The 21,441-nt window shown below is 48.6% G+C and overlaps 3 protein-coding genes and 1 long non-coding RNA gene across 9 annotated transcripts; 2 read left to right on the forward strand and 2 right to left on the reverse strand.

Moving 5' to 3' along the window:
* Positions 1-269: 269 nt before the first annotated feature.
* Positions 270-4,178, reverse strand: PSMB8 (proteasome 20S subunit beta 8). 2 transcript variants are annotated; one of them, XM_021937140.2, is made up of 6 exons: positions 3,823-4,178; positions 2,491-2,638; positions 2,218-2,329; positions 1,680-1,809; positions 1,077-1,281; positions 270-596 (listed from the first exon to the last, which is right to left on the reverse strand). In XM_021937140.2, exons 1-6 carry the CDS (start codon positions 4,102-4,104, stop codon positions 508-510), a joined length of 966 nt encoding a protein of 321 aa, XP_021792832.2. In that variant the 5' UTR covers positions 4,105-4,178; the 3' UTR covers positions 270-507. The 2 variants fall into 2 exon arrangements, with proteins under 2 accessions (XP_021792832.2, XP_003897470.4); XM_003897421.5 differs by lacking the exon at positions 3,823-4,178 and adding an exon at positions 3,394-3,665.
* On the forward strand, positions 3,678-5,584 carry LOC108585422. 2 transcript variants are annotated; one of them, XR_002521520.2, is made up of 3 exons: positions 3,702-3,818; positions 4,114-4,416; positions 4,951-5,584. It is a non-coding gene; the product is annotated as an uncharacterized LOC108585422 (long non-coding RNA). The 2 variants fall into 2 exon arrangements; XR_002521519.2 differs by having other exon boundaries at positions 3,678-4,416.
* TAP1 (transporter 1, ATP binding cassette subfamily B member) lies at positions 4,736-13,027 on the reverse strand. 4 transcript variants are annotated; one of them, XM_003897418.5, is made up of 11 exons: positions 11,970-13,027; positions 11,323-11,437; positions 11,044-11,174; positions 9,876-10,081; positions 9,252-9,449; positions 8,568-8,696; positions 8,221-8,409; positions 7,484-7,657; positions 7,078-7,240; positions 6,623-6,759; positions 4,736-5,318 (listed from the first exon to the last, which is right to left on the reverse strand). In XM_003897418.5, the coding sequence occupies exons 1-11, from the start codon at positions 12,745-12,747 to the stop codon at positions 5,112-5,114; spliced, it is 2,427 nt and encodes an 808-aa protein (XP_003897467.2). In that variant the 5' UTR covers positions 12,748-13,027; the 3' UTR covers positions 4,736-5,111. The 4 variants fall into 4 exon arrangements, 3 of the variants coding, with proteins under 3 accessions (XP_003897467.2, XP_021792829.2, XP_021792830.2); XM_021937137.2 differs by lacking the exon at positions 7,484-7,657; XR_002521516.2 differs by lacking the exon at positions 4,736-5,318 and having other exon boundaries at positions 6,643-6,759; positions 6,863-7,240.
* PSMB9 (proteasome 20S subunit beta 9) lies at positions 13,018-18,542 on the forward strand. The gene is made up of 6 exons (XM_003897420.4): positions 13,018-13,239; positions 15,084-15,151; positions 16,223-16,354; positions 16,959-17,088; positions 17,318-17,459; positions 18,358-18,542. The coding sequence occupies exons 1-6, from the start codon at positions 13,180-13,182 to the stop codon at positions 18,483-18,485; spliced, it is 660 nt and encodes a 219-aa protein (XP_003897469.1). The 5' UTR covers positions 13,018-13,179; the 3' UTR covers positions 18,486-18,542.
* The last annotated feature ends 2,899 nt before the right edge of the window (positions 18,543-21,441 follow it).

A 21,441-nucleotide genomic window follows, 5' to 3' on the forward strand; every position in this document is an offset into this window, starting at 1 on the left:
TTAACAATGGAGCACACAGGAGTCCCCAGGTGTCCCTCTATGGAAAGGACCCTAACCTATGTGAAATTGCAAATAAATGTCCATGAACAACAATGAACAGCCTTCCTGAGGTCTTGAAGAGATGAGTGTGGAAGGAAACCCCAGGAAGAAATATGTGGTAAGGCCACATTTCTTAGATAAGGGTCTGAGTCTCTTCTCCAGAAAAAGTGTCTCTTTATTTCCTGCCCCACCCAACAACCACAGGCCCAACCCCATTCAGCCACAAGAGGTATTTATAACCGTTTTTCTTTATTCTACTTAGTGGGGCACCCAGAAGCTTCCCTGGGGGAAACACTTGTTTAGATAGAGAACACGCAGAAGATGCACTTCACCACCTCCTCTGGCTGCTGAGCCCATACTCTCTCTTTGGCTCAGGCTAGGCTGCTTCTTCTGGGACTTAACGTGGCTCAGGTCCCCGAGTCGGCCAAGCCCTCGCGGAGGAGACCTGCCCAGCTGCCACCACCACCATTACTGGTTGGCTTCCCGGTACTGGTGCAGCAGGTCACTGACATCTGTACTTTCTACTTTTACCCAACCATCTTCCTTCATGTGGTACACTGTAGACAAATGAGAAAAGAACTCGGAGTCACCTTTCAGCTCAGCAAGTTCCTGTCACTGATGTTACGTTGAAGGCAGCAACAAGACACATGCGCAGGCTTAAAACCGTATGACTGGGCCTTTAATGCCCTTCTTCTGACTCTGAAAATTTCCTTCCTACCACTCTCCCTCCTTTGAGTCTTTCAATCTTTTTTTTTTTTTTCTTTTGAGACAGAGTCTCGCTCTGTGGCCCAGACTGGAGTGCAATGGCATGATCTTGGCTCACTGCCAAGTTCCACCTCCCAGGTTCAAGTGATTCTCCTGCCTCAGCCTCCCAAGTAGCTGGGACTATAGGCACCCGTCACCATGTCCGGCTAATTTTTGTATTTTTAGTAGAGATGGGGTTTCATCTTGGCCAGGCTAGTTTCTCAATCTTAAATCACCCCCCAACCGCCCGCTGATTCCTCCCAGACATGATGGTGGGAGCATTGGTCTCTTACTATTGACAACGCCTCCAGAATAGCTGTCTCTGTGAGTGGCATGAGCAATCGCCCTGCGGCCAAGGTCATAGGCCTCTTCAGGGCTAAGATTAGGCCGATAGCCACTATCCATGACCCCGTAGGCATAAGTGTTCCCACTACCAGTGGAGAACATATTTCCTGAGAGCCGAGTCCCATGTTCATCCACGTAGTAGAGTCCAGGACCCTGTAAGATGAAAGATTTCAGGCTGAAATTGGAGAGGAAGATGTTGGTAATATGGAGGTTCAAATGTGAGTCATAAAAAGTGGACAAAAGAATTAATATTACCACAAGAACACTGGAATTAGGAAATCACTCTGGTAAAGTCATAGAACTTTAGAAATAAAAAAGAAAAAACAAACTTGAAATCAACTATTTAACAAAAGGGACAAGCTTACAAAACACACGAAATGATTCATATCTGGGTCAATAAATAGTCCATGGATATACTGGAACAGTTCTATAACCAAGCACTCTATATGCCATGCATCTTGTCAGGGAGGGAGTAGGAGCATATGATGGGAAACACATATGTCATCCATGGGGGACATGGTGGGGGAACATGGAGAATGGAGAGCACCCACCTTCTTATCCCAGCCACAGATCATGCTGCCCATAGAGAGGCCCATGCCCCGGTACTGGCACATCATGTTGGACAGCAGCTTGGAGGCTGCCGACACCGAAATACGATCTCCATTTCGCAGATAGTACAGCCTGGGTGAGTACAAAGTGGAGTGAGGGAAGGGAGGTTAGCTCTTTCCAACTTGATGAGACAGGAAACGATTGAAGAGATAAGCATTGGAAAGGAATTATTTTGTAGGATCTAAAGATGAGAGAAAGATTTGGAATTTAAAGTATCTGAAGCATACAAAGGCAGCCTAGTAAATGATACTATCCCACCAGGGTGGATGTGTCAGTGCTAAATAACTGACATATTATCTGGCTTATGTGTGGAGCACAGGCTGAGATTTGGGAGAAGGTTCTTATCACCAAAAAGCTGTTTTGTGAAATATGCTATTAGCACTAAGATGGACCGCATAGGACAAGAGTAAGGAGCAATGATCTGAGAGATCCAGGGATTAACCACTAGACTAAGAAAGGAAGATGAGAGGCCTCACTTACCTGCATTCCTTGGCCAGCAGGCGCTCCCAGTACTGACAGTCTGCTGCACAGCCAGACATGGTGCCAAGCAGGTAAGGGTTGATCTCAATCACCTTGTTCACCCGTAAGGTAGCTGGAAGAAGATGGAGTTTTGGGAGAGAAGGGATGACCCCACAGATCCCCCAGTGTGTCCTAAATCAATATCCACTTCCACTTTGCTGCAGAGTTGGCCTCCTGTAGAAAGGGGAGCCCAGCCCCCCAGATTCTGGAGCCTGCTGGAGTGTATAGACTCACCAATGTAGGACCCAGCTGAGGCCCGAGAATCCACTGCTACAATCACTCCATGCTGGAACTTGAAGGCAAGCGTGGTGGTGCCATGGGCCATGTCAATCTGAACGTTCCCTTCTCCGTCCCCACCCAGAGACTGGAAGAATTCTGTGGGCTGATAAGAGAAAAGAGGTAGAGAGAGGCAATGAAACATTCTGTAGTAAGAGGCTCCAGGAAAAGGTTTTAGAGAGTATGAGGGTGAGGAGATATGCACAAATTATCTAACCATCAATAAATGAAACAGTTAATAACCAATCTCTAGAAGGAAATGACTCGGGAGAAGGAAGAGGTATGCTGTATCAACCTTTTCCATTTTCCAGCACAATAGAAATGAAAGCAAGCACTTGTTACCATAACGAAAAAACTTTGAGAGTGACTTAAAGTGTTTCTCCCATGCAAAAACCATTCGACCCTCAAAAAACACCGTTTAGTAACAGTATCCTCATTTTACAGAAGAGGGGCTTGGGACCTAGACTAAGTGACTTGTTCTAAGTCGCGCAAAAGTGAGTTGCTGAGACGAGGCCAGCAGGCAAAGTTCATAGGTTTCCCAAGACACCACACAGCTCCTATATCATGTGATAACCCCATGAAAAAGGCCCCACGATTTGTGTGTGGACAAGGGCAGGAAAGCTCTCTTGTCTTCCTTTGGGAGCCCCCACCTCACCTGTAACTCTTTGTGCTAACCTGCACTTCCTCCTCTCAGGCCCCATCCCCACGTGGCCTCTTCTTTGGGTCTGGCGCTCTCCAGGACTGAAGGCTGCCGCCCACCCTGTCCCCCGCGCTCCCGCTCTAGCCTCCTCCTCTCAGGCGACCCTCCACTCCTCAGCACCCGCCTTCCCTCATCCCTGAGGGTTTCCCTACAGCCCCGACCTGCATTCCCCGGGGTAAGGCGAGCTCTGGAGATCGCATAGAGAAACTGTAGTGTCCTGGGTCCGAGCGATGCCCGCTTCCCGAGACCGGGAGAGCCCATTCCGGCCGCTGCCCTCGGGGGGCTCCGCATACATCCAGTAGCGCCATGACCGCCCAGCACCCGGAGATCTGTCGGTTCTCGGAGGAGGAAGTGAAAGCGAAAGCCACAGATCGAAGGGGAGGGAACCAGAATCTTTTCCACATCCCCCTGCCTTTTCCGAGAAAAGGACAGTTAGTGCCTGGACCAGGACTATCATATTGGGGACCGTCTTCTCTGCTGTCCCTTTATGGGGGTCGGGAGAACGATGGGTCAAGGGTTGTCCGAAGAAAGCAAGAAAGCGACGGGCGCCTTCAGAAGCCCCCTTGGCGATGGGTTACAGTAAGAGGTACTTCCAGGCTTGGGCATCTGCTGGAAACAGGGGTGGGTAGGGTCGTGTCACCTAAAGGCGCAGCCTCAACCAGAAGACTGGAAGTCAGCCAGGAGCTGGGAGTCGTTTCACGCGGGGTGGGGGTTCCTATGAGCATCACTTTACAAAACCAGGAGGGACGGAAGTGAGAGGGGGCAGAGTCTTGGGAACAGGTCCTGGGGCAACTGCAACAGAATATAACCGCCGCGTGTAGGGGAAGGGGGCGCCAGGAAGAGGCCGCAGTCTCTGAATCTTTCCACGGCATCCATCTTAGGGCCCCTCCCGGTTCAACGGTCTCCTAACCTGTAGTCACCCACAAGAGCGTGCCCCTTCTGCCCGCCCTTCCTAGCATTGCTCCTTGCTTGGCCGAGCACTGCGGAGTTTCACGCCTCTAAACCACGCCTCTCCTTGCAACATGTGTTGGCCTCATCTACCCAGCAACTGTCGACGTCACACGACCTGGACCTCCCTGAATGGGAGCTATTTACTAGACAATCCCGCCTACTGTTCTGAGGTTTCCCCTCCAGGTGCCGCTTCGCAGCCAGGCGAGCCAGGAAGGACCGAAGCGGGCGAGGTGGTGAGTTGTGAGGCGCGCCCAGTCCCTCCGTTCCCCCCTGGCACTTTCTCTGGCCGCGCCCGCGCCATCTGCCACCTTGGAGAGGCCACGGCTCTGAGCTGCGGCCGCTGGTGCGTTGGTGAGCCCTGTAGCCGGGGTCTTGCTCATTCTTGGGGGTGGGCGTAAGGGGATGGGGGAAGTGGAAGGGGCCTCATAGGAATTAAAAAGCTTAAGGGAAAAAATGATGCACTTAGGGGGTAAAACATTGAGGATGATAAAAGACGAGACACCCCGCGCTGAAAAGTGTGCTGCACTTTGGTGTGCCGGAAACGTAAGAAACCACAGTACAAAACACCAATTTTATTATAAATATCAAGCACCTACAGGGTGTTTATGGGCCAGCATACGCCTTCAGTCCTATTGACAATAGCTGATCATCTTTCTGTACATTCTGAACATTTCTCAGTTTTCAGAGTGCTGGCCACACCAAAGCATCAACCCTGGCTCTAAACCCAGTCACACCAAGGAATTACAAATCCTGTGTTTGTCCTCCAGGAAGTCTGCATTATCATGAGGAGCTTGGAAGGGAGGTAACACACTCAAAGTAAATTTCAAGTAACTCCTTCTAGAGGCAGCTGCCTACTCTGCAGCTGTGGTTCTCCACCACAGAGAGAAGAAAAGGGAGGGAGATGGAGTGTGCAGGTCTGAGAAGGCTTTCATTCTGGAGCATCTGCAGGAGCCTGTACCATGGTCCAGTAGCACCCCTTTTTCTCCATGAGCTGCTGGTGGGTTCCCCCCTCCCGGATAGTGCCTCCTTCCAGAAAGAGGATGTGGTCAGCCTGCTCCACCAGGCTGAGGTTCTGGGTGATGAGAAGCACTGAGCGAGAGTACCGCTCAGGGCTTTCATACAGGAGCTGCTCCACCTGAGGAAAGACATCGGACCGCCAGAGCTGGGAGCCCAGGGAGCCACCTTTGTTTCCAGGGCTGGGACTGACCTCACAGGATCACTGCTGACTCTGCCAACAACCCTAAGGACACCAAAGTTTCCCATTCTGAGTACTTCTCTGCAAACCCTTTGTTTCATTAAGAACTGTTTTAAATGAAGGGTGCGAAAGTGGGATAAAAGTGAGAGTCCTAGAGTGAAACACATGACAGAAGAATAAAGACTATTGAATAGTCCTCTTCTCTACCCATGGACTTGGAATTTTTATATTAGATTTTAAGAAAATATAACTTAGTAGTAAAGAGGTGAGCCTTCAAGTCAGGCAGATCCAAATTTGGGTCAAGGCTGCACCACTCAAAAGCTATATGACCTCTATATGAGCAGCTTATTCAATCTCTTTTAGCCTCCATTTTGTCATCTGTAGAATGATGATAAATGCCTAGCTCAGAAGGATTCCTAATGAATAAATGAGTGGCAGTGTGTGTAAAGAGACTAGCTTAATTAATATTAATATGATTAGGATGGGCTGGGCCCAGTAGCTCATGCCTATAATCCTAGCACTTTGGGAGGTCAAGGTGGGAAGATCACTTGAGCCCAGGAGTTCAAGGCCAGCCTGGGCAACATAGTGGGATCCTGTCTGTACCAAAAAAAATTTAAAAATAAACAGTATTATGAGGATGGCTTTTTCGTTATGTTTCGCTTTAGAAATTCAGTCTATAGGACTGGGCTCGGTGGCTCACACCTATAACTCCAGCCCTTTAGGAGGCTGAGGTGGGCAGACTACCTGAGCTCAGGAATTCAAGGCCATGTACACACACGCACATGCATACAGACACACTCATGCATGGGCAACATGGTGAAACCCCATCTCTACTAAAAATACAAAAGTAAACCAGGCATGGTGGCGTATGTCTGTAGTCCCAGCTACTCTGGAGGCTGAGGGGAGAATCGCTTGAGCCCAGGAGGTTGAGGCTGCAGTGAGCCAAGATTGTGCCACTGCGCTCCAGCTTGGGCAACAGAGTGAGATATTGTCCAAAAAAAAAAAGAAAGAAAGAAAGTCAGTCTGTAGTTTGTAGATAGTCTCTTTTAACTGGTGCTAGGTGTCTTGTCTTTGCCTTGTCTTCTATCTCTACTCCTTGGGGAGGCATCCAATGGAACTGGATTTGGGAACTGAGAATTGCAAGGACTGGTTTGTATAATTATGATGTTAGTAAAACTAATGGAAGATGTATAAAAGAGGCAAGCTGGGGTGGGATATAGGCATTAAGAAGATGACTGCCTCACCCGTAACTGGCTGTTTGCATCCAGGGCACTGGTGGCATCATCCAGGATAAGTACACATGGCTTCCGGATCAATGCTCGGGCCAACGCCACTGCCTGTCGCTGACCCCCGGACAGCTGGCTTCCAGCCTCGCCTACCTCTGCAGAGCAAAGGGCCAAGATGAGAACTGTATAGCCATATGTGTGCGTGCATATACACACACGCACATGCACACAGACACACTCATGCATTCACGCACTCACACACAGCAAGATCTGACAGTTGTAGCTGGATAGGGAAGATTCTGGGAGGGTGAACAGAATCCTGAGGATGTCAGGATGAAGAAGCCATAGGAGCACGACCTTACAACTTCAAATTGATGTCCATGAGTCAGGAGGAACTGAAGGATAAAGGCAAGACTATTGGGGTTTCAGCAAAGGTAAAGATGGCTGGGTGGTGAGATGAGTGGAGAGAGTACCTGTGTCATAGCCCTGAGGGAGTCCAGAGATGAAACTATGGGCCCCAGACTTTACTGCAGCAGCTGTGATTTCCTCCATAGTTGGCTTCTGGGTCAGGCCATAGGCAATATTTTCTTGAAGACTTCTTCCAAATACCTGTGGCTCTTGTCCCACTGCAGCCACCTGAGATGAAATATGATGAAGAGTCATAGAACAAGGCACACGGGAGTATGGTTATCTGGAGATCGAAGACTCAAAATCTTTATTGAGAACATGTCACGAAATCATACTACCTCCCTCCTGACCACACCACCATCTCCACCCAAGGTCTCTTATCATTCCCTAACTCCCCTTTCAGAGTGCTCAGTAAGAACGCTCTTCTTAGGTGATGCTCCCTGCCTTCCTTCATGCCACCTTCTTGCATACCTGCTTGTGCAGGTAGCGGTGCTCATATTGGGGAAGTGGCTTCCCATCCAACAGCAGCTGTCCCCCGGTGGGCTGGTACAGATTCTGCAGCAGGGCAGCCACTGTGCTCTTCCCAGACCCATTGGGTCCCACCAGCGCCGTCACCTCGCCAGGGCGTAGGGTGAATGTCAGCCCCTAGAGGCCAGAGAAGCACACAATAAGAGGCTACCAAGGCCTCTAACCTAGAGGGTGTTATTGCCTTGTTACATAGCATGATGTCTTACCCCAGAAGAAAAACAGGGAAACATAGCAACTCCTACCCTGCCACATGCACAGATCTCTGTCTGGGTGATACCTCCCCAAGGAGTAGAGATAGAAGATGTGGCAAAGACAAGGGCAGACACCCAGCACCACTATGCCACACACTTGATGTCAGATACCACCAGGAAATGGAAAAATCACATTCCAAATTACAAAGGAGAAGGAAAGATGGAAGACCGAAGACACAGATTTTCCTGCAGCAATTCCTTGGAATGTGAGAGCACTCGCTTCGAAACCTCTTCTCCCATTCTCTTTGGAAGCCCAAACTGGGTTCTTGAGTTTGGGGAAGATTTATGGAACAGACGATGCTTACCATTATCTTTAAAGGGTTAGGAAGGATATGTGCTTGGCAGTAAGCAGGCTGAAGGCAGGAAGAAAATGTAGGATGGCAGAATTATAGTTGGGGCCAGTGGAATACAGGGAGTGGTAGGTTGTACCTGTAGCACTAAGACATCTGGACGGTTTGGGTAGGCAAAGGAGACATCTTGGAACTGGACAAGGCCCTCCAAGTGTAAGGGAGTCAACAGACCACTGGGTGGGCAGCGAGGGGTGCGGTCCAGGTACTCAAATATTTTCTCTGAGGAGCCCACAGCCTTCTGTACTCTGGGGTAGACGGAGAGCAGTACCTAGAGGGAGGTAAGAATAGTGAAAGTGAGGTGGGAGACCTAGTCTGCTTGCCAGCATTATGTGAAGTGAGAAGGGTAAAGAATGGAAAGAAGTAACACAGATGGTGCTGGGCCAGAGGAAGGAATCACACTGGGGAGTGAAGGTGGAAGGACCTCACCTCCACAGCCACGGTGAACTGCATCTGGTAGAGAACAAATGTGACAAGGTTCCCACTGCTTACAGCCCCGCTGGTCACCAGCTGCCCACCGATATAGAGGATTCCCACCTTCAGCAGCATGCCTGAAATCTATAGAGACCACAGAAAAAAAGGGACTGAGGTAGAGAAATCTGGAGGGGACACAAAGAACCACAGTCATTCACATAAAGGAAATATCAAGTCCCCTTCTCCCAAGTGACATCGGTAGGCTCAATAGGTAGACAGGAGAATGACCCAGAGACCCCAGGGAGTCTGACTCAATGCACATCATGGAAGTCACGGTTATCTTCACCACCATCACCACCATCACCTTGTCTGGGGAGCATTTTACTCTTCGCAAGAGGTTTTCATTCATGTGATGTCAGCTAGTACATCAAGAACCCTATAAAGAAGGTTATATCACTCCATTTTTGGAAAATGAGGAAACAGTCGGCCGGGCACGGTGGCTCACGCCGGTGATCCCAATACTTTTGGAGGCCGAAGCAGGTGGATCAGGAGATTGAGACCATCCTGGCTAACATGGTGAAACCCGGTATTTCCAACCATTTCCCAGTAAAGGAGGAGTGGGAGCAGGGTCATAGGAATGGGAATGGAGTTACGGCATCTTAAGGACAAGGGAATGGGTATTCATCTTCAGGTGCTCACACTAGTGGTCCAGGAGTTGACTGCATAGGCCACAGCCTCCTTCTGGTTGAGCGTCTTTATTTCTTGCAGCTTTTCCCTAAACTTCTGGACTTCACCCTCCTCGTTGGCAAAGCTTCGAACTGTAGGCATGGCCGACAGAGCCTCAATGGCCACCTGGCTGGACTTTGCCAGAGATTCCCGCACCTGCACTGCCAGCAACTGTGGAGACATGGACAAGAGATGTCACACAGGTTGGCAAACCATCAGGGACACTAACACCTGAGTTACCTATTTGGAAATTAAAGGTGAGAAGAGGCAGAGGAAAGGGAGAAAAGAGAAAGAGACACAGCTATGTCCCTTAGATACTAAAGAAATACAAGGAAGAGGAAAATGACTCAGAATGGGTTGGGGATCAAATTCTTAACGACAGATTGTGGGCAGAAGCTAGAAAACAAGACCCAGAGAGTATGAAGATTAATGTTGAGCAACCTGGGAACATAGACCAGAGGGACAGGGCGTTCCATGAAGATGGAGAATCAGTAAGGGCGCCAGGAAAGTTGGACTGAAAGCAATGTGAGAGGAACTGAGTGTGCCAAGTCTGGGAGATGAGGGTCTGTGTAGTGCGGGCCAACTCCATGAACATACCTGATACCATTTTCCCACCTTCTTGGGCAGAAGGAAAAGCAGAGGCAGGGTGACCAGGGTGACCATGGTGAGGGACACTGACCCCCAGAGCATGATCCCCAAGAGACATAGGCCTCGAACCAGGTACCACAGAAATAAGCTCAGATTCTCACTCAGAGCATCACTCAGGGCGGAAGTGTCCTCTGTTACCCGAGACGTGATGTTACCTGCAGGGTTGGGGAGAAAAGAGTGAGGTGAATCAGACAGGTTCCAAGTGATGAGAGGAACTAACAATAAGCCAGGGTGCCAGGGTTGGGGCATCAACATGGGGTTCTAAGGAGGCTGCAGGAAACAATGTTAGGGTTCTGCAGAGGTCTGCAAATCTCAGTGCAGGGAGGATAAGTGTTAAAGAGGAAAGGCCTGACCCAAGACCTGCATTTTAATTATAAAGTCATTGATGCACATGTGAATTTCCATTTTCCTGAAAGCTTTCTGTTCCCTAAAGAACCTGTATGTCCCATGCTATACACACAGGCAGGAAGAGCTTAAACTGGTCACATAACAGAGATGGAGGAGGAGGGTGCTGCTAGAAAGCATGCCAAAGTCTGTGGAGCACTCACTGGGACTACGGTTCTAATCCCAGGTGTGTCTCTAGCTATATGTAACTGTGCAGTTTCTAGTGCTGCTAGAAAGCATGCTGAAGTCTCTGGAGCACTCAAGAGACCAGGGTTCTAACCCCAAGTGTGTCTCTAGCCATATGTAACTGTGCAGTTTCACATTTAGGGTCTTGGCCTCAGTTTCCTTCTCTGTCAGATGAGGCAGTTGGTCTCTATGAGCTCAAAATTTCCAGGTTTGAAATTCTATGGTTTCTATCTAAGGATATATAGGAATAGATTTATGAGAAAATGCTAGATGAAAACTCTAGGTTTTTCTTAAGGTAAGGAGGACAATATTTTGCTCCTGAGGTATATCAAGAATGAGAAAGAACAATGTGTATGTGTGTGTGTGTGTGAGAGAGAGAGAGAGACAGAGACAGAGAGAGAGGGTATATCAAGAATGAGAAAGAACAATGTGTGTATGTGTGTGTGTGTGAGAGAGAGAGAGAGAGAGCGGGGATGGGGGAGATCAAGGCAGATGTATGAGGATATAAACAGTACATGGTGTATAATGAAAGAGTTTCAGGAGAAACCTGTTTGGTTCTGTTGGAAAAACTCTGTCTCCTGGCGCAGGACAGCACCAAACACCTCTCCCTGCAAGTGGCTGTGCACGTGGCCCATGGTGGTGTTATAGATCCCGTCACCCATGAACTCCAGCACTGCACTAGAAAGAACCCGGAAAAAAAAGGGGGTCAGGGTGTGTTCAGGGAACAGACTGAAGGTCCAGGTATCCCCATATAAGTGCATTTTGGACAGCAGCCCCAATTTCCAACTTCCTCATTTGCAGGGTGCCCCATTTTCAGCCCCCAGACCTGGCTATGGTGAGAATGGACATGAGAGTTAAGTTTCGAGTGAAGGTATCGGCTGAGCCATCTTGTAGAATCCAGTCAGTGATACGGCCCGTAAAGAATGGAATGGCCATCTCCCCTGAAGAAAGAGAAGACAGGTCACAAACAAATATTAAGTCTAAGTAGGTCAGTTCCAGTCAGACTGGTCCCACCACGCCTCCTCCCCCTCACCATTATTCTGGAGGGCATCAGCAGAAGGGAAACACTGACGTCTCAATCCCGAACCGAAATAGGCTGCCCTGGAACTCACTACCCTGTGGTTGCTCTACCAGAACTTTCAGGATTTTATTAGGAAGGCTGGAGATCATGAAGTAGAAAAGCCTCCTGTTAGAGATGAGGATGCCCCGCCCTTCGGCCCCAGAGCAAAGGATTTCCCCGCCTCCGGCGTGGCCCAGAGAATCAAGACGCCAGCAATCGAGCCTCGAACTTCTGGCCCTGCCAGTCCAATGCCGTTTCTTCTACACTGAAGTGGTGTTCCAAGACCCATGCTAGGATTCCTTCCCCTGCTCCACATTTCCCAGAACCCACGCTACTCTACCTCACTGACAATTACTTTTGATTCCTGTCCCGGTCCCCTTATGTCCTCCCCTCTTGCCCTGCGTTCCCCTTACCAAGAGAGGAGAGGATCACCAGGACCAGGAACAGCGAGAGGCGGCGCATCTCCGAGCCCAGGCAGCCTAGAAGCCGACGCACAGGGTCTCCAGAGACGCCCTGACCGCCGGTCACCCAGAGGCTCCCGAGTTTGTGCCACAGGGCTGCTGCGGGCAGTGCCGCTGCGTAACTGACGATGAAGGCGCTAGGGTGACTTCCCCAGTGCAGTAGCCTGGTGCTATCCGCGGCCCCTGGAGCTCCCCACGAGATCAACTCTCGGAACAAGGCAAGTCCCGGCAGGGCCAAGCCCAGTGCCGCAGCTAATGGCTCCAAAGCAGCCAGCCAGCCTTGGGCACCTGCGTTTTCGCTCTTGGAGCCAACTGTTGCCCTAAGGACCCCGCAGGCCCCCAGCCAGAGCACGGCCCAGCGGCTCAGGCCCACCGCCCAGACCTGGAGCAGCGGCAGCGCGGTGGGCACCAGCAGAGAGAATATGCGGGGTAGCGCGGTCCGGAGCAGCACCCAGTCGGTGAGAAGTAGCAGTACTGTCCCCAGCCATGCGAGAGAAGCTCCAGGAAGGCAGCGGCACCCGCGGGGAGCGGGGCACCTAGAGCTAGCCATTGGCACCCCGACGCCGTTCAGGTCCCGGCCGGCCCTGGGACTCTCCGTGCTCCGGCGGGGCCTGAGGCTCTGGGTACCGCGGAGTCCGCCCCTACTGGCGGCTGGGGGAGGGAGAGAGGGCGGAGCTCTCGGAAAGTCCCAGGAACAGTCTGATCCTGCGCTGGCGAGAATGGCAGCCATTTAGGGGAAAGCGAAATCGAAAGCGGCCGCCTGCTCACTAGATACGCCTACTTCCAAAAGTGGCCTGCCCAGACTATTTTGGGAGCAAGCGTGGAAATCAGATCTGAGAATCTTGGGAGCAGCCCTGGTGCCCAATTTTCTCCGTCACGCACACCCTTCCCGCCTCTCCCTGCCTCCTGCCTTCCCACCAGCACCAGTTTTCCCACCCCAGCCCCAGGGCGGGGCTGTCTCGTCACTTGTCTCCGGGCAGATCTGCCCTACACAGGTTAGCGCCGCGCGCAAAGCCGCCGCGCAGCGCGCAAAGGCGCACAGCAGCACCCAGGCGCCTCCTGGCGGCGCCGCGAAGGGGCGGGGCTGTTGGCTGCGCGCTGCGCGCTGTCCCAGGTCCGAAACCAGTGCCCCAGGCGGCGAGGAGAGCGGCGCCTGGCAGGGATGCTGCGGGCAGGAGCACCAACCGGGGACTTACCCCGGGCAGGAGAAGTCCACACCGGGGTAATGGGTCTGGGCTTGAGGGTTGGCACAGGGGTGGAGGAGGTGTACCGGCCAGGGGACCCTGGAAGCGCGGAGAAGTGAATGCAGAGACCAACGTAGGGAGGTAGCCTCTAGCAGCCAGCGCTTGCAACCCGCAGTCAGCATAGGGTATTTCTTTTCTGGGGTGGTGGTCGTCTAGCGTGTCCGTGAAGGGACCAGGCACGCGAGGCTGGTGGAAAAGGGGGTGCTTTGACTCCTAGCTGGAAGCGTCAAGGGGAAGCTACTCTAAAGCGCTTTCGCTTTCACTCTGGTCCCAGACAGTGGGGGCTGGTTAAATCAAGAAAGGGGGTTGGGGATGGTGCAAAGAGATGAGGAAATGGTTCCCTGGGTGAAGTAGAACAGCACTTGGGAGAAGGAAATATAGGCACTTATTGAGAAGGACCAATTCATCACACAGACTTTTGATAAACTTGCCACTGGGTAACTCTTAGCCCAAGCACTGATAATGGGGGTTCTGCGTTAACCAGTGATGCCCTTCCCTAGCTTGACCCAGAAAGGCTCCTCCTTGGCCCAGATGCTGCCTTGCTCCCTTCCCTGTGTCTTCCCTGCCCACTCCCATGTGCCCACTGGGGGGACTTTGCTTAGGATGGGCGCCTGGGGCAGATGGCAGCCCCAAGACTGGCTGGCTGGCTTCTGCTCTGGACTACTGCCACCACTCGTGGCTTGGGGGCAGCTTTGTTACAGAGGAATAGCCTCTAACTTGAAGTTAACCCTGTTCTTTGACCCTCTGTTCATGATAAGTCGGTCCGTCGGAAAGCACACTCAGAGAAGCGTCCTTTGGGGCCAGAGTAATTTACAGCCTGGTAAGAAAGGCACAGTGAAACCACTTATACTCTGGGAAATCTCCCCTCACTGCCAAATGAGCAGTGGCAAGTAGGAAGTAGAAGTGGAAACAAGGGATAAGAGTTAGACCTGAATTTTAGTCCCAGGTCTACTATTAATTCTGTGTGACTCTGCATAAGTCGTTTGCATGTTCTGTGACTTGGTTTCCTCATTTGAACCGAGGATCTTTAAGACTCCTTCCAACTCAGCAGCAGGAAAAATGTAGCTCTATCTCCCCTCACTTTTTCTTGATTCTTTTCTTGACCTGGAAAAGTCAACTTAAACTTCTCAGTCAAATCCTCTCTTGGTACAAATTTACCCCCCTGGCTGCTGAGATATTTATTTGCCTCTTGATCAGAAATTCCATAACTGAAACTTTTATCTTAAACCATCTACGTGTTCCTTGCTGCTTCTCTCCTGCCTTGCCGCTGGCCATGCTAACCACTGCCCTGCTCGATTTTTTCCACTGTTCAATAAATTGAAAGAGCTCACTTCTGATGAAATGGGGGTTGAGAGTGGAGGATTGTGAACAAAAGAAAAGAAAAGAAAAGGCTGACCTTGTTTCCCAGAATCATAGTCAAATGCTCTGTGTTGGGTCTAAACCACATCTGCACATACTAGGAGCCTTTCCCGTGGAGATAATTTTCACTTGTGGAGCTGCTTCACTTCTACCTGTAGGAACCTCATCTCCACCTCTCTCTTTACAGTGGAGAGGATTCCACTAGGCAAGTTGGAACTCAGGGCCACAGTTCTTTCTGTGTTGTATCACAGCTGCGCTGTGGCATTCCCCTGCAGCCAGATGAAGCAATAGATAAAGTGGAAAGATGAAGGGAAAAAAGCCTGTACTGACAGTCAGCTCTGGCCTGTTACTGTGTGATCTTTGAGCCAGTCAACTTCGCCTCTCTGGGAATATTTTTTCTTCTCTAACATGAGGGCATCAAGGCTCTTCCTGCCCTGATATTCCATATTCTGTGTCTCTGCAGACCACCATCATGGCAGTGGAGTTTGACGGGGGCGTTGTGGTGGGTTCTGATTCCCGAGTGTCTGCAGGGTAAGTAAAAGTGAAGATGTATGCATTTGGAAAGAAGCTAATGGCCTCAAATACACATTTTTCTTACCCATTCATGAAAAGACTGGCAAATCGGAGCTTTGGAGGAATGGAGTTGACCTTCCCAAAAAGCCACTATGATAAGCTATTTGGTGGGCGCTTGGGTCTCTGAATTTGTGGAGGAGGATCTGGGGTCTGAATGCGTATGTGACCTGTCCCAGTAGTGTACAGGGATGAGTGTAAAGGAATAGGGTCTGAGTGGGGGACAGAAGACAGATTTTTGAGGAGCTTCTTTCCATCTGTATCTAGAGATCAAAAAGATGATTCTGTCAAGCAGATACCTGGTTTCTCATTTACCATATATTGAACTATGTTGTCTCTTCCCCCCCTCCTAACCAATTTCCTCACATGCAAAATGAGTATATAGGGTTAGGTCAATATTACTTACATTATGTTCCATAGAACATAGTTATGTTCTATGTTAATAGCATAGACTGTTAATAGCAAAGAAAAATTGATGAGGCATATTTTTCTTACCTTAGCATTTTTTGCTTTGTTATAAAATCTAAGCCTGAAAAATAAACCTAATTTTGATTAACATCTGCAGTGATTAATAATATCTGAGATGATTATTTGCCTCCTGCTTTAATCCAAGCATTAAACTTCATGCTATTCTCTTGTCAAACAAATTTGAGAGACATTGAATGATCACCCTCAAAAATTCCTGAGTTCTGGTTGGGTGCAGTGGCTCACATCTGTAATCTCAGCACTTTGGGATGCCGAGGTGGGCAGATATTTGAGGTCAGGAGTTCAAGATCAGCCTGGCCAACATGTTGAGACCTTGTCTGTAATGAAAATACAAAAATTAGCCGGGCTTGGTGATTGATGCCTGTAATCCCAGCTACTCGGGAGGCTGAGGCAGGAGAATCACTTGAACCCGGGAGGCAAATGTTGCAGTGAGCCCAATATTGCGCCACTACACTCCAGCCTGGGTGATAGAGTGAGACTCTGTCTCAAAAAAAAAGAAAAAATTTCTGAGTTTTAACTTGGTGACTGTTGACTCCCTCCTAACAGCGAGGCGGTGGTGAACCGAGTGTTTGACAAGCTGTCCCCCCTGCACCAGCGCATCTACTGTGCACTCTCCGGTTCAGCTGCCGATGCCCAAGCCGTGGCCGACATGGCTGCCTACCAGCTGGAGCTCCATGGGTATGGAGTTCTGACTCCCCACCCACTAGAGCTCCCCCAACTTGCATGAATCCATGTACAGTGTGCTGTTCCAGGAGCTGGACACTAGGAAATGAAAGATTCTTGTTTTGGCTCCTGCTGGCACTTGAATCCACCAGTTTCTGCATCTGTAAAGTGGAGACAATATAGTACCTTATGAGACGGTTATTTGGAGAACCACGTTATATATGCAAACACAGTTTAAAAGCTGTAAATCACTATCCTAATATAAATAATCAGGAAGAAGGTGATATTGTGACCCACCCTAATATCAGGCAGTTACCGTATGAGAAATCAAAGTCGTTGGGATGGAAGTAACCTTATCTGCTTTTCCCCATAAGGGCAGGGCCCTTGCAGCCGAAAGAAAGTTATGTGGGTGGGGCTCAGAGAAAGAGAATGAGCAATTGAAGGGTTCTTACCAGTTGGTGGTGTGGGACTCTGGTTCCCCTGTACATGTGAGAGGGAGGCTGCAGTTTGAGCTATTGCAGCTGTAGTTTTCAGGGTTCGTTTAGCAGGGATGATGGTAACAGTATAGGAGAGTGAGACTTAAAATTCTATCAACCTTTATTCCGAATATTTCCTTCAGGATAGAACTGGAGGAACCTCCACTTGTTCTGGCTGCTGCAAATGTGGTGAGAAATATCACCTACAAATATCGAGAGGACTTGTCTGCACATCTCATGGTAGCTGGCTGGGACCAACGTGAAGGGGGTCAGGTGAGTTTCTCCCAAAGCACTCTCTCCTCTAGGCTTCCCCACTCTCCTGTAGAGGGAGATGGAAGCCCTATGTCATTCTAGCAATGAGTTCCAAGGACACTACCTCTGAAAGTATAGTACATTTGGGACATGAGATACCAGGGCTTCATTGCAGGGTGCAGAGACCACTTAATGTCTCAGTGGGAAGGAAGGGCTTGATGATTCTTTAACCTGAGGATCCCTCTCCCAGGTATATGGAACCCTGGGAGGAATGCTGACTCGACAGCCTTTTGCCATTGGTGGCTCCGGCAGCACCTATATCTATGGTTATGTGGATGCAGCATATAAGCCAGGCATGTCTCCAGAGGAGTGCAGGCGCTTCACCACAGATGGTAACCAGCCAAGTGGAAGGGTACCTGGGGAGGGCTTTTAAACATGGGAAGGGAGTAGATTATGAGGAACAGGAAGAGAAATACAGGGGTGACCATTTAAGTTAATGCCCAAACTAGTACACTTTTAAAAGTGAAAAGGGGCAGGACAAATGCAAAGCTCAATGGGCTCTTGGGCAGTACGGATAAACCAGTGCTGTTCTGAGTAAATCAAATGAGGATACACAGTCACTGTAAGAACCAGTGGTGTGCTAAGCACAATGGCTCACACCTGTAATGCCAATACTTTGGGAGGCTGAGGCAGGAGGATGACTTGAGCCCAGGAGTTTGAGGCCAGCCTAGGCAAGATGGTGAAACCCTGTCTCTACAAAAAAACAATAAAAAAAATACAAAAAAAAAAAATGAGCTGGGCATAGTGGTGCACACTTGTAGTCCCAGCTACTCAGGAGGCTGAGGTGGAAAGATCATCTGAGCTGGGGAGATCAAGGCTGTGGTGAGCGGTGATTGCACCACTGTACTGCAGCCTAGGTGACAGAGTGAGACCCTGTCTGAAAAAAAAAAAAAGAACCAGTGGTGTGCTGAGGTGTGCTGAGGCTGGCTTGGGACTGCTCATGAGAGCTGATTGTTAAATAGTCAAGGATTTGTGAGCTGCTCGTTAAGCTATTTGTAACTTGCAATTGATCATAGTGGGAGCATTTACATCATGGACATCAGCAAATGCCACATATGGAAGCCTTCTTTTAAAAAAACTGACTTACCAGCACACCACTAAATATGCCTTTCTGGAAGATGAGTTTTGAGGTGAAAGCAGTAGTAGGCATATGGATGGAGGGGGAATAAAAATATTTTTGAAGCTAAGCCATTCTCTCTCTCCCTCTCTCCAACTTGAAACCCTCTGCAGCTATTGCTCTGGCCATGAGCCGGGACGGCTCAAGCGGGGGTGTCGTCTACCTGGTCACTATTACAGCTGCTGGTGTGGACCATCGAGTCATCTTGGGCAATGAGCTGCCAAAATTCTATGATGAGTGAACCTTCCCCAGACTTCTCTTTCTTATTTTGTAATAAACTCTCTAGGACAAAAACCTGGTACGGTCGTTGGGAAATGAGTGCTCAGGGAGATGGAGCTTAGAGGAGGGCGCTTCTTCCCTCCTAGATGTCAGCATACACTCTTTCTTCTTTTGTCGCAGGTCTAAAACATCTTTCCTAGAGAAAACAAAAGGGACTAAACTAGAAGTATAAAGAGCCCTATACATGACAGGTCATCACGTACTGAATGATTTTGAAGTAGTACAAACAATAAAAATTCTTATTCTTGTGCCCAAGGGATGAGGATGCAAGTGAGGTGGTAGGAATCTTTCCTTTGAGGCTAAGACTGACAGATAGGCAAGACACCTGCACACATGAGAATTAGCTAAGTCTATCAGCAAACCCGCACGTAAAAGAATTCCTTTCATAATGCATTCATTCACATTAAAGAGCAATACATGAAAAATGCTCAAATATTTTGGGGCACTTGTGAATTTCAAAGAATAGTGACAATAACCAAAAGAAGCTACATTTATGGCATTGGCTAAATGTTTTATAAATTTTATCTCTTAAAATTCAAACCAGAAAACCCCCTGTAATCCCTCCACTTTGGGAGGTCAAGGCAGGAGGATTGCTTGAGCCCAGGAGTTCGTGACCAGCCTGGGCAACATAGTGAGAACCCCGGTCGGATGTGGTGGTGCACGCCTGTAGTCCCAGCTGCTTGGGAGGCTGAGTGGGAGGATCACTTAGGCCTGGGAGTTTGAGGCTACAGTGAGTTGTGATTGTGCCACTGCACTCTAGCCTGGGTGACAGAGAAAGATCCTATGTCAAAAAACAAAAAAAAAAAAAAAAAAAAAAAAAAAAAAAAAAAGAAAAGAAAAAGAAAAACAAAAACAAAAACACCCAACCCTATATAGGTATTATTCGTTCTATAGGACACATAGAGGTTTAGAAGGACTAAATCACTTGACCAAGGTCACAAAATAAGTTCTGAGGCTGGGACCTGGGATTTAGTTTTATTATATGCCCTTCCTCTACCACTCCCTAAAACTTCCCATTCCCTCAATCCCCATATATCATCTTGAAATCTGCAATAAATAGCCCCATACATTGGTTGGCACTTATGAAACTGTTACCAGATGCCTGAGTAACTGTATTAAAACAAATTGAATTCTGCTTCTATCTTTGCCCTGCACTTCCTGAGTGATGGGAGTGAACTCTCATGTCCTTTTCTGTCAAAAGATAGTGCTGAATGATTTCTAAGGTAGTTTGCAGTTCCAACATTCAATGCCATTTTGCTAACAAGTGGGCAGTCAACAGGCATATTCAACAGAAATACTAGGAAGATCTCAGGCTAAACATACCAATTCAAAATACTCCAAAACAGTCACATCCTCCTGGAGTGTAGAGAAAAAATCTAAAATTACAAATGCCTGGAGTGTTTCTAGCCATGATATTTAACTTATTTGAGATTTTAAAACACTAGTTTAATAGCCCATTTTTATCGCTGATCACAGGTAGAAATTCTGGGCAGCATACAAAAAGCAAGTACTCAAGGACTCCAAAAAGTAAACAAAAGCAGGTGGATTGTGAAGAGGGTCAAAACTTGGAGGGGGGCCCCTCCTGGGGAGTGAGTTTTCAGTGTTTTCCCCTTTTTTCTCCCAGTTCTGCCCTGACATCAGGCCTCAGGTGCAGAGCTGCACTACGTGGTAGCACAAGCCCTGAGTCAATAAGAGAAATACCAGCTTTCTGGCCAGAGGAACCAAGAAAAAGGGTCCCTGCGGGCAGGGATGTGTAGGGGAATCTCCAAACTGAGAGTGCAGGAGGAAACTCCCTAATTCTGAGTCTGAACCCTCAGGAGTACCAGGTTCCCCCTGAGCTGCACATGCATGTGACATACCCTAAGGGCACAGCAAAGACTTTGAGAACTGAATGAAGATTAAATCTTTTAATATTAGAAGACTTCGGCCGGGCGTGGTGGCTCACACCTGTAATTCCAGCACTTTGGGAGGCCAAGGCGGGTGGTTCACCTGAGGTCAGGAGTTCGTGACCAGCCTGGCCAACATGGTGAAACCCCTTCTCTACAAAACTACAAAAATTAGCTGGGCGTGGTGTCTGTAATCCCAGTTACTTAGGAGGCTGAGGCAGGGAGAATCACTTGAATCTGGGAGGCAGAGGTTGCAGTGAGCCAAGATCGCGCCATTGCACTCCAGCCTGGGCAACAAGAGCGAAACTCCATCTCAAAAAAAAAAAAATTAGAAGACTTCATTTTTCTGCATTGGCCAAATAACTGTTCTAATGCTCTTCATTCCAATAAAAAGTTTGTAGCAGCTTACAGACATAATTTTAAACAATTTTTAAAAGACGAAAACAACATTGGGTCAAAGAGAAAATATGGTTAAGAAAAATAAGTGAAGCCAAGGAGTGAAACTAATGGACAACATGAATATCTTTAAAAAAAATAGTGGTGTGCTGTCTTATACTGGCTAGCAAGAGCAGACTGTAAAGTATTCAGGATTTTTGAAGACAGTTGTTAACTATTGGTAACTTGATAACACGGTGGAAGTATTTATACTATAGAAATGAGCAATGCTACAAGTCAGAAGCATTGTTTTTCTTGAGAGCCAGTTTAACAGGACACATATTTATCAGCCAACTATAAATGGATAAAAAATAATTGGTTCTGGGCCATAGGATAGTGAAAGCAAAGAAGGAAGTAAAATGAGGTACAAGATTCATAGGATTCATTTTTTAAAAGTTGCCAAAAAGCCAAAAATTACATGTAATAGTTCAAGCCACACAGAACATTTACTCAAATAGGCCATGCATCATTCCATAAAGGTAATTCCAATAAATTCCAGAGTATCCGTATCTTAGAAACTATCTATATTCTAGGCCAGGAGCAGTGGCTCACACCTATAATCCCAACACTCTGGGAGGTCAATGTGGGCAGATCCCT

The sequence above is a fragment of the Papio anubis genome, chromosome 6 (genome assembly GCF_008728515.1).
Source record: "Papio anubis isolate 15944 chromosome 6, Panubis1.0, whole genome shotgun sequence".
Taxonomy (NCBI): Eukaryota; Metazoa; Chordata; class Mammalia; order Primates; family Cercopithecidae; genus Papio; species Papio anubis.